This window comes from Nerophis lumbriciformis, linkage group LG03, assembly GCF_033978685.3.
Source record: "Nerophis lumbriciformis linkage group LG03, RoL_Nlum_v2.1, whole genome shotgun sequence".
Classification (NCBI taxonomy): Eukaryota; Metazoa; Chordata; class Actinopteri; order Syngnathiformes; family Syngnathidae; genus Nerophis; species Nerophis lumbriciformis.
Window position 1 is genome coordinate 32,328,408 of NC_084550.2, and position 12,701 is coordinate 32,341,108.

The window sequence follows — 12,701 nt, forward strand, 5'->3', positions numbered from 1 at the left end:
TTGTAAAATATGTCGATCAAGAGGGGGGTGTGGCATTCATATATTGTCAAAATTCAGTGTTTTATTGTTCATAGTTAACAATGTAAACCCCACATTCTTTATTGTTATAATGTAAACAAAACAATTGTTAAAATGTCACCATAATAGCTGAATTAAAGGTAACATAACTACAAACTTAACCAATGTGAACATGCTAAACAACACACGTTTTTACAATGGAGTTCAGGGTGCGCATCGCCCCATCAACCAATTGCAAGCACTGCATGACACTTTGCGTTTATATTTTGCTGTTTGTCGCATTTTTGTTGCGTTTCGCTTGATTGTAAAATATGTCGATCAAGAGGGGGGGTGTGGCGTTCATATGTTGTCAATATTCAGTGTTTTATCGTCCGTAGTTAATATTGTAAATCTCACATTCTTTATTATTATAATGTAAACAAAACAATTGTTAAAAGGCACCATAATAGCTAAATTAAAGGGAACAAAACTACAAACTTAACCAATGTGAACATGCTAGATTTAAGCATGTTATGAAATAATACAAACAACAAATGTAGAAACAAACATTTTTACAATGGAGTTCAGGGTGCGCATCGCCCTGTCAACCAATTGCAAGCACTGCATGAAACTTTCACTTCAAAGATCATGTTGACTTAAGTCTTTTCATCTTACCGTTTCGTTACTTTATCCGTTGAGTTACATTTAAATTGCTATTGTGACATCCAGTGGATACATTTAGAACCACAGTTTATTTCATTATAAAAATTGCAGCAAATTTTTACACTTGTGTTTCCTCAAACTGCCGCATTGGTGACATCCACAACTGCCACATCAGATTGTAAGTGTTTTTTTCTACCCTTCGCGTTCATATTTCGCTGTGTTTGTTGCATTTTTGTTGCGTTTTGCTTGATTGTAAAATATGTCGATAGACTGGGGTGTGACGTTCAAATGTGTTCAATATTCAGTGTTTTATCGTTCGTATTTAATATTGTAAATCCCACCTTCTTTATTTTCAGGTACATTCTTGGTGTCTCATTCAGTAAAAAAAAATAAAATTCTGTTTTTTAAGGCGGTCTGTCATAACGTTTTTAGCATTCATCCATCTATCCATCCATTTTCTTCCGCTTATCCGAGGTGGGGTCGCGGGGGAAGCAGCCTAAGCAGAGAAGCCCAGACTTCCCTCTCCCCAGCCACTTCGTCCAGCTCCTCCCGGGGGATCCCGAGGTGTTCCCAGGCCAGCCGGGAGACATAGTCTACCCAACATGTCCTGGGTCTTCCCATTGGCCTCCTGCCGGTTGGACGTGCTCCAGGGAGGCGTTCGGGTGGCATCCTGACCAGATGCCCGAACCACCTCATCTGGCTCCTCTCCATGTGGAGGATCAGCGGCTTTACTCTTTACTCTGAGTTCCACCCGGATGACAGAGCTTCTCACCCTATCTCTAAGGGAGAGACCCGCCACCCGGCGGAGGAAACTCATTTGGGCCGCTTGTACCCGTGATCTTGTCCTTTTGGTCATAAACCAAAGCTCATGACCATCGATGAGGACGGGAACGTAGATCGACCGGTAAATTGAGAGCTTTGCCTTCCAGCTCAGCTCCTTCTTCACCACAACGGATCGATACAGCGTCCGCATTACTGAAGACGCCGCACCGACCCGCCTGTTGATCTCACGATCCACTCTTCCCCCACTCGTGAACAAGACTCCGAGGTACTTGAACTCCTCCACTTGGGGCAAGATCTCCTCCCCAACGTGGAGATGGCACTCCACCCTTTCCCGGGCTAGAACCATGGACTCAGACTTGGAGGTGCTGATTCCCATCCCAGTCTTCACACTCAGCTGTGAACCGATCCAGTGAGAGCTGAAGATCCTGGCCAGATGAAGCCATCAGGATCAAATCATCTGCAAAAAGCAGAGACCTAATCCTGCAGCCACCAAACCATATCCCCTCAACGCCTTGACTGTGCCTAGAAATTGTGTCCATAAAAGTTATGAACAGATTGGGTGACAAAGGGCAGCCTTGGCGGAGTCCAACCCTCACTGGAAACGTGTCTGACTTACTACCGGCAATGCGGACCAAGCTCTGACACTGATCATACAGGGAGCGAACCGCCACAATCAGACAGTCCGATACCTCGTACTTTCTGAGCACCCCCCACAGGACTTCCCGACGGACACGGTCGAATGCCTTCTCCAAGTCCACAAAGCACATGTAGACTGGTTGGGCAAACTCCCATGCACCCTCAAGGACCCTGCCGAGAGTATAGAGCTGGTCCACAGTTCCACGACCAGGACGAAAACCACACAATCTGAGGTTGGACTATCTGGCGTAGCCTCCTCTCCAGTACACCTGAATAGACCTTACCGGGAAGGCTGAGGAGTGTGATCCCACGATAGTTGGAACACACCCTCCGGTTCCCTTTCTTAAAGAGTCCCCCTTCTTTTCAGCATTCAATCAGACTATTGTGAGTTTTTGTATTGGACACATTTTTTTTTCCTAAATTTGGTCCGCCGAGTCCAAATAAAGATTCTTCCTCCACAATTTAAATTTGCGTCAACAAGGTGAAATAGAAAAAAAAAACTTTGGCGAGTCGACTTCCATTAGGACGTTTCAATGGTTAAAAAAATGCAACCCGCCTTGAAAAACGGGGTGTTTTATTTTGAAAGTAAAAACCGGGTCATTTATTTTGTGTTTGTGCATGACTTCCTGTCCAACACAAGCAGATTTGAGCTCAACTGAACCTACGGTCACAAATAGAAACTCTGCGTTTATTAAGTGCTGGAATGCCATGGCGGAACCGTCCCGCAGCTCTTACGCATTCAGTAGAAATCCGGGGTTAAGATGACTTTTCTTCAGCAGGCACAGTTCGAAAACAACACGAACTATGACTAGAACAGGGGTCGGCAACCTTTACCAGTCAAAGAGCCATTTTGACCAGTTCCACAAATTAAAGAAAACAATGGGTGCCACAAAAATCTTTTGAATTTTAAAATGACATAACACTGCATACAAAGTATTTTTTTGCTTTGTGCTATGTATAAACCAAAGGTCTCAGACACGCAGCCCGCACCTTAAAATAAAATTGAAAGTTAATGCGGCCCGCGAGTTTTATATGAATGGCGCTTGACAGCGTCTGACAACCCTCCTGATTTTTCTGGCAGACTACGAATTTCAGGACAACTGTTCTCTCGAACGTGCCGTGATAGTACAGCATTTAGCGCCCGCTACAACCAGCGTGCCACCCAGCCACATGTTGTATGGGGCTTCCGCTTGCTCACGTAAGTGACAGCAATGCATACTTGGTCAACAACCACACAGGTCACACTGACGGTGGCGGTATAAAAAAACTTGAACACTCTTACTAATAATGCGCCACACTGTGAACCCACACCAAACAAGAATGACAAACACATTTCAGGAGAACATCTGCACCGTAACACAACATAAACACAACAGAACAAATACCCAGAATCCCATGCAGCCCTAACTCTTCCGGGCTACATTATACACCCCCGCTACCAAACCCCGCCCACCTCAACCGAAGCACGGAGAGGGGGGGCGGGGGGGGGGGGGGGTGATGTGTGAGGGAGCAGGGTTGGGGTGGGGGCAGGGTTTGGTGGTAGCAGGGGTGTATAATGTAGCCCGGAAGAGTCAGAGCTGCATGGGATTCTGGGTATTTCAATCAATCAATCAATCAATCAATGTTTATTTATATAGCCCTAAATCACAAGTGTCTCAAAGGGCTGCACAAGCCACAAGGACATCCTCGGTACAAAGCCCGGGTATTTGTTCTGTTGTGTTTATGTTGAGTTAAGGTGCAGATGTTCTCCCGAAATGTGTGTGTTTGTCATTCTTGTTTGGTTTTGGTTCAAAGTGTGGCGCATTATTAGTAAGAGTGTTAAAGTTGTTTTATATGACCACCATCAGTGTAACCTGTGTGGTTGTTGACCAAGTATGCCTTGCTGTCACTTACGTGTGTGCACGCTGAAAATGCATATAACAAGAAGCTGGGTTGGCACGCTGTTAATACAGATTGTAGAGGGCGCTAATTGCTGTACCATCATGGCACGCCCATATTATTATTGTTAGGGTGAAAATCGGTCAATATTAATCCCGGGATTTTTCTGCGTGGGGCGCTGAAGTCCGGACGTGTCCCGGGAATATCAGGGGGGTCGGCAAGTATGCAGCTGAGCCGCCTCAGAGTAATCAAAGAGCCGCATGCGGCTCCGGAGCCGCGGGTTGCCGACCCCTGGACTAGAACGACCAATGACATTTTTCCGAGCAATAATTTTAGCACTCACTTTAGGTGCAGCTCTGGGAGAGAAAGTGAAACACTCACATTTAGATGAAGTTGATCTGTCCAGTGGCCGATGATTTTGTATTCCGCCGTTTGGTTCCGGATCTGGTACTGGTAGATCTCATACCGACCAGGGGCATCGCCGTTTTCGTTGAAGAGCACCGGGTTTCCTGCAATACCTGAGTGAGAAAATCATCGATACAACATTTATTGGAATAGAGTACTCACTTGACATGAGTGGTTAGCATGTTAGCATGTTATCATGTTCTGAACCATATTGCCATGTGAAAGCATATTTAATTCCACATATTTATTCCTTTCAATCGTAGGATCGGGTTAAACTTTTTTGTTGTTTTTTGTTCATACATCTTATACTCTATGGATCACTTTACGATACAGAAGGAAGGGGATCCAAATGGCTTCATTCGTGGCGGTTAACCTGACACATGAAACGTGACAAATTGGGACCGGTGCCAAAACCACTTTAGCCACCAGTTGACTATCTAAAAAACATGGGTGTCAAACTCATTTCAGGAAAACATTTTCCCAATCATGGCATGATAGATTCAAAATAAAGACAACTTCAATATTATTATTGTTTTACTTTGGCCAAAAACAAACAAACACATTACGAAAATGTACACATTGCAACTAATCCACTTGGCCAAAAACACTTCAAGTTAGTTGACGATTCAGAGGAAATAAATTGGTGCCGAAGAACACCATGAACTTAGACTTTGTCTCAGTTCATTAAAGACGTGTTTCGGAAAAGCGACCGAGCGTTTCCTCAAACCGCCGCGTTGGTGAAATCCACAGCTGCCACAACACATTCATTTATCTTCGTTCAAATATTACAATTAAAATGTAAACAAAACAATTGTCCAAATGACATTATAATAGCGGAATTAAAGGGAACATAACTGCAAACGTAACCAGTGTTGGGTTAGTTACTGAAAAGCAGTAATTAGTTACAGTTACTAGTTACTTCATTTCAAAAGTAACTCAGTTACTTACACCAAAAAGTAATGCGTTACTGTGAAAAGTAACTATTTAGTTACTTCTTTTTTTCTTCTTTTTTTAAAGCTCCCATTAATGCCCTTTTAGCCTTCATGTCAGTACTGTTATTGCACTGCAGAATAATACAATCTGTTGATCAACTTGACATACATTTGCATCACTCAACTCTGCTAAACAATGTTCTCTACATACAACACACAAAGACAAAGATATGTTACAAAGGCCAATTTGTTTCTGGCCAGAACAAATTGACAAAACTATTTTAAATAGCTGCAACATAACATACAGAAGTAACAAACAGCATAATAACAACATACGGTAGCTGTAAAGCAAGAAAGGCACACACTACATACACAAAGACTAACCAGGCATTTTCTTCCTCAAGTAATTCTGACACAAAATCATGTCTGAAGCCCAGAACACTCTACACATTTCCCCAGTTTCAGTTTAGAGAAAAGGAAAGATTGGCCTGGCCCACTAGGATCCCTCTTTATGTTTGTGAACTTTATAGTCTATACATTTAGAGTGATGTGATAATCAAACACTCTAGAAGTCTAGAATGAAAGAGTATATAAGAGAATTGACAACAACATTCCCTCTAAGGTGCGCGCCTGTGCAATTGCGCACTGCTCAAGCGTCCTTTGCGCACGGCAAATCTATGCTACGCACAAAATCAAATAAAAAAAATAAGCGCATAACAATTTTCGACACGACACGACAGAGAAAACAGTTTTCGTCATCATTGTTCAAATATTGTAACGTCTGTCGAGACGCTTTGAGGACATGAATTCCATCCATCACTTTACTGAGCAAAACTCTTTATTGTCGGCCATAAACACATCACCAAAACATTAGTAAAAAAATTATATCTAGCAAAAGTGGTCATTTTCTGCAATACAAACCAGACCAAAAGCAACTTTGTTATATTAACAGTCTTTCTCACTTGCGCCAACACATGCACATATGGCACTTAGCCAGTGATGCGTTTACAGCCACACAAAAAGTCGGACAACTCCAACACCACACATAAAGTGTCATTCCAGGTCGTTACACTATGATTTACCAATCAAATGTGTGCTTATTCTAGTGTCATTTATTAGGAATCTTAATTTATAAATATTAATCATTAAATGCTGTTAGTATATTAAATAAATACTAATTAAAAAAAAAAAATTACAAACAGGAAGTTGCAGGAATGTACACATGATCCCCTGCTTACATCTCATTGTGCAACATGTGAATGTTTTAATGGGAACTAAATGCAATGTCTGAAAGGGGTACACATTATTTCCAAAGCAGGACCTCCACCCAGACAAACAATACAAGTACACAGTTCATGAAAAACAATATTTTCTGTTATTGTCATTGTAAGTGGACCTAAACACTTATATTAGAAATGGAAATGACTGCTGTCATTTGATTATAATAATAAGAGAATGTTGTCTGTCTATCTGTGTTGGCCCTGCGATGAGGTGGGGACTTGTCCAGGGTGTACCCCGCCTTCCGCCCGAATGCAGCTGAGATAGGCTCCAGCACCCCCCGAAAGGGACAAGCGGTAGAAAATGGATGGATGGATGAAGATGTAACTTGTTATTTAGTCATGTTTGGGACAGGTGTGCTGCTGGTGTAGCCACAGTGTGCACGTGTGATGTTGCTCACATGGACTCCACTCAATGCTCAGGGACTTTTTGCCTTTGCTCACACACATGAACAATTAGAGGGAACATTGATTGACAGAGTGTGTGTACCTTCAGTGCTGAATGATGAGCAGAGGCAGAGTTAATCCTTAAGTTGTAGGTGAAGTGTCATTGGAGTCTCTATCTCTCTTTACTAGCTTCGTCGAAGCATGTTGTTTATGTAGCTTGTTTCAGCAGATTTGAATTGCTGTTTTGGGCAGTAGATGGGATCTTTGATCCAAAGCACATTTAACTAAAATGTTATTTTCTTTGTGCTCGACAAAAGAAAAGTAGTGAAAATATCTCCATGTTAGCAAACTCGACTTCTGGCTCCGCCATGATCAGACACGCCCCCCTCCCCTCCCTCCCCACACTCACACTCACACCCAGACACACACACAGAGCGCATGTCTCTCTTCTCCGGCTTGTGACACAAGAAGAATCAGAACGATGACACAGCAGCGCTCCGATAAAACACACTTTATACTACATAAAAAGTAACGTAAAATAACGCAGTAACGCATCATGTAGTAACGGTAACTGAGTTACTGAATATAAAAAATAACGCGTTAGATTACTAGTTACAGCCGAAACTAATGGCGTTACAGTAACGCGTTACTTTGTAACGCGTTACTCCCAACACTGAACGTAACCAATATGAACATGCCAGATTTAAGCATAAAATACAATAGAAATGTGGAAAAACTATTTTTTTTACAATGGAGTTCAGGGTGCGCATCACCCCATCAACCAAATGCGAGTACTGGCCATGTTGACTTAAGTCTTTGCATCTTACTATTTTGTTATTTTATCAAATAACGTATTGTGCGTTGGTACAGCATCAGTCTGCCGCCATCTGCTGCCAGGAGCAGCTGATTGCTTGCACCTGCGCTGATTAGAGTAGCGGGCGGCCAATCCAGAGTGCGCCTGACACGTCATCTTTAAACACTATCATGTGTGACTTAAGTCACACTTAAAATGCTATTGCGACATCCAGTGGACACATTTAGAACTGCAGTTTCTTAATTATAAAAATGCAGCTACTTTTTACACTTGGTGAACTCATCTTGTATTATTGTATGTAATATTGGCTGCATTTCTGATAGTTGTTAGTGTGCCATGTTGTTCCAGACCACAGCAAACATTACCCAGCTTACAAAGATTGTAATAAATCCATCAGAAGAAGATGTTACTGCAATCTACACATCCAGAGGGAGTTTTCATCGTGGTAGGGGACTTTGTTCTCATCTGTACTGTAAAGTTCAAATTTGAATGACAATAAAAAGGAAGTCCAAGTCTAATGTTTCCTTTAACTTGGACACACACATCTATACATTTGGCCATTCTAAGACAGTCATTTCCAGGAGTTATCTCACGCTCTGAGAAGTTTTACTGATGTTTTCCAATGTTGTAAAAATGTGTAAATATTACATTTCAACATTTCTGTCAACGAAGATTTGCTTCAGCATGCGACACATAGTCATTTTGATAGTAGGCTATTATAACTAATATAGACACTTACATCATTGGTTACCTTCATTATAACATTTATATAAGACGTTTGAAGTCATTTTGATAGTAGGCTAATATAGACACTTACATAATGTGTTGCCTTCATTATAACACTTATATCAGACTTTTAAAGTCATTTTGATAGTAGGCTAATACAGACACTTATATCATGTGTTGTCTTCATTATAACACTTATATAAGACTTTTAAAGTCATTTTGATAGTAGGCTAATATAGCTAATATAGACACTTACAGCATACGTTGTCTTCATTATAACACTTATATAAGACTTTTAAAGTCATTTTGATAGTAGGCTAATACAGCTAATATAGACACTTACATCATGTGTTGCGTTCATGATAACACTTATATAAGAATTTTAAAGTCATTTTGATAGTAGGCTAATATAGACACTTAATCATGTGTTGCCTTCATTATGACACTTATATAAGAATTTTAAAGTCTTTTTGATAGTAGGCTAATATAGACACTTACATCACGTGTTGCCTTAATTATAACACTTATATAAGACTTTTAAAGTTATTTTGATAGTAGGCTAATACAGACACTTACATCATGTGTTGCCTTCATTATAACACTTATATAAGACTTTTAAAGTAATTTTGATAGTAGGCTAATACAGACACTTACATCATGTGTTGTCTTCATTATAACACTTATATAATACTTTTAAAGTCATTTTGATAGTAGGCTAATATAGACACTTACATCATGTGTTGTCTTCATTATAAAACTTATATAAGACCTTTAAAGTCATTTTGATAGTAGGCTAATACAGACACTTACGTCATGTGTTGCCTTCATTATAACACTTATATAAGACCTTTAAAGTAATTTTGATAGTAGGCTAATATAGACACTTACATCATGTGTTGTCTTCATTATAACACTTATATCAGACTTTTAAAGTCATTTTGATAGTAGGCTAATGTAGCTAGTATAGACACTTACATCATGTGTTGTCTTCATTATAACACTAATATAAGACTTTTAAAGGCATTTTGATAGTAGGCTAATATAGACACTTACATCATGTGTTATCTTCATTTTAACACTTATAAGAGACTTTTAAAGTCATTTTGATAGTAGGCTAATATAGCTAATATAGACACTTACATCATGTGTTGTCTTCATTATAACACTTATATAAGACTTTAAAGTCATTTTGATAGTAGGCTAATATAGCTAATATAGACACTTACATCATGCGTTGTCTTAATTATAACACTTATATAAGACTTTTAAAGTCATTTTGATAGTAGGCTAATACAGACACATCATGTGTTGCCTTCATTATACCACTTATATAAGACTTTTAAAGTGATTTTGATAGTAGGCTAATATAACTAATATAGACACTTACAGCATGCATTGTCTTCATTATAACACTTATATAAGACTTTTAAAGGCATTTTGATAATAGGCTAATATAGACACTTACATCATGTGTTGCCTTCATTATAACACATATAAGACTTTAAAAGTCATTTTGATTGTAGGCTAATATAGACACTTACATCATGTGTTGTCTTCATTATAACACTTATATAAGACTTTTAAAGTCATTTTGATAGTAGGCTAATACAGACACTTACATCATGTGTTGCCTTCATTATAACACTTATATAAGACTTTTAAAGTCATTTTGATAGAAGGCTAATGTAGACACATCATGTGTTGCCTTCATTATCACACTTATATAAGACTTTTAAAGTCATTTTGATAGTAGGCTAATACAGACACTTACATTATGTGTTGTCTTCATTATAACACTTATATAAGACTTTTAAAGTCATTTTGATAGTAGGCTAATACAGACACTTACGTTATGTGTTGCCTTCATTATAACACTTATATAAGACTTTTAAAGTCATTTTGATAGTAGGCTAATATAGCTAATATATACACTTACATCATGTGTTGTCTTCATTATAACACTTATAGAAGACTTTTATAGTCATTTTGATAGTAGGCTAATATAGACACTTACGTCATGTGTTGCCTTCATTATAACACTTATATAAGACCTTTAAAGTCATTTTTATAGTATGCTAATACAGACACTTACATCATGTGTTGTCTTCATTATAACACTTATGTAAGACTTTTAAAGTCATTTTGATAGTAGGCTAATATAGACACTTACATCATGTGTTGCCTTCATTATAACACTTATATAAGACTTTTAAAGTTATTTTGATAGTAGGCTAATATAACTAATATAGACACTTACAGCATGCATTGTCTTCATTATAACACTTATATAAGACTTTTAAAGTAATTTTGATAGTAGGCTAATATAGACACTTACATCATGTGTTGCCTTCATTATAACACTTATATAAGACATTTAAAGTCATTTTGATAGTAGGCTAATATAGACACTTACATCATGTGTTGCCTTCATTATAACACTTATATAATACTTTTAAAGTCCTGTTTGACATCACCGTCTTAAATTGTTTTTTAATGGCAATTCCATTTTTGACCACAGCTTCGGTTCCTATGTAGAGTGCCGCTTTCCTTCATTTTCGGCGGAATGCATCGTAGAGGGATTAACGCCCCCTCTTCCTCTCATGCGAGATCCACTCAAAAAAGGGGTTGTATGACTGCCTTCTTTTCTTTAGTTCACCCCACTCTACAGGACGGCGGCGATAATCTGCTGCTGGAGACGTTCTTGGTACAAATCCACGTCTTCTCACACGTGTCAGCTGCCACACGTCAGACTCTCCCGCTTCTTGTCAGGGTGCTCACCCACACGTGTTGACACTGATTAGAGAGGCGATTGGCCGCCATGATGGCAGGCTTGCAGGGGGATTAAAGGCGGGCGGGGATGTTATCTGGGCGCCTGGCTGCTGCAGCCGTGAAAGGAAGTGACAGGAAGTGGCGACCCGGGCTGAGACAGCTTTAGAGCGTGGCGGTGGCGTCTCAAACTGCTCGTACACGGCTGATACGGCAGAGAAAGAACACATGGCGATATCAGGCCTGTCTGTCTCCCATCTTTGTTTGGATCGGCTTAGAAGGGAAAATACGGTTGGAGAAGCTCTGGGGCTGAAAAAGTAACAATTGACCTCACGTAAACATTGTTGGCAAATTGTTTGAGAACAACATTTCTCAAGCAGCTATTGCAAGGAATTTAGGGATTTCACCATCTATGCTCCAAAATATCATCAAAAGGTTCAGAGGATCTGGAGAAATCACTGCCCGTAAGCGGCAAGGCCGAAAACCAACATTGAATGCCCGTGGCCTTGGATCCCTCAGGCGGTACTGCATCAAAAAGCCACATCAGTGTGTAAAGGATATCACCACATGGGCTCAGGAACACTTCAGAAAACCACTGTCAGTAACTACAGTTGGTCCCTACATCTGTAAGTGCAAGTTAAAACTCTACTATGCAAAGCCAAAGCCGTTTATCAACAACACCCAGAAATGCTTCGCTGGGCCCGAGCTCATCCAAGATGGACTCATGCAAAGCGGAAAAGTGTTCTGTGGCCTGACGAGTCCACATTTCTAATTGTTTTTGGAAACTGCGGACGTGGTGTCCTCCGGACCAAAGAGGACAAGAACCATCCGGACTGTTCTAGGTGCAAAGTTCAAAAAGCAGCATCTGTGATGGTAAGGGGGTGCATTAGTGGCCATGGCATGGGTAACTTATATAAGACTGTTAAAGTAATTTTAATAGTAGGCAATTATAACTAATATAGACACTTACATCATGTGTTGCCTTCATTATAACACTTATATAAGGCTTTTAAAAGCCTACTGAAAGCCACTACTACCGACCACGCAGTCTGATAGTTTATATATCAATGATGAAATCTTAACATTGCAACTAGAGATGCGCGGTTTGCGGGCACAACCGCGGAGTCCGCGGATTATCCGCGGATCGGGCGGATGAAATTAAAAAAAATTAGATTTTATCCGCGGGTCGGGTCAGGCGGTTGAAAAAAAAAAAAAAAAGATTTTAAATAGATTCAGGCGGGTGGCAGTTAAACCAATTCGGAAATATATATACATAGTTAAATGTTGTTACCCACATACGAAAAACGAGCAGGCACCTGCAGCATATGCCACAACAGAAGAAAAAAAAAAGAAGAGATGGACACTTTTACGGAGCGGAGAAGGGACGCCTCGCCGGGGTCCGGGACCGAGGCCCCTTCCCCCGAGAGGGCCCCACCG

General features: G+C 40.1%; 1 protein-coding gene across 2 annotated transcripts in view; it reads right to left on the reverse strand.

The window, feature by feature from the left end:
* LOC133583227 (metabotropic glutamate receptor 4-like) overlaps positions 1-12,701 on the reverse strand; it is a 476,432-nt gene that overhangs the window by 45,652 nt on the left and 418,079 nt on the right. For both annotated transcript variants that reach the window (XM_061937371.1, XM_061937363.1), the window contains exon 8: positions 4,339-4,475. In XM_061937371.1, coding sequence (XP_061793355.1) covers positions 4,339-4,475 — 137 coding nt within the window. The remainder of the gene's footprint in view (positions 1-4,338; positions 4,476-12,701) is intronic.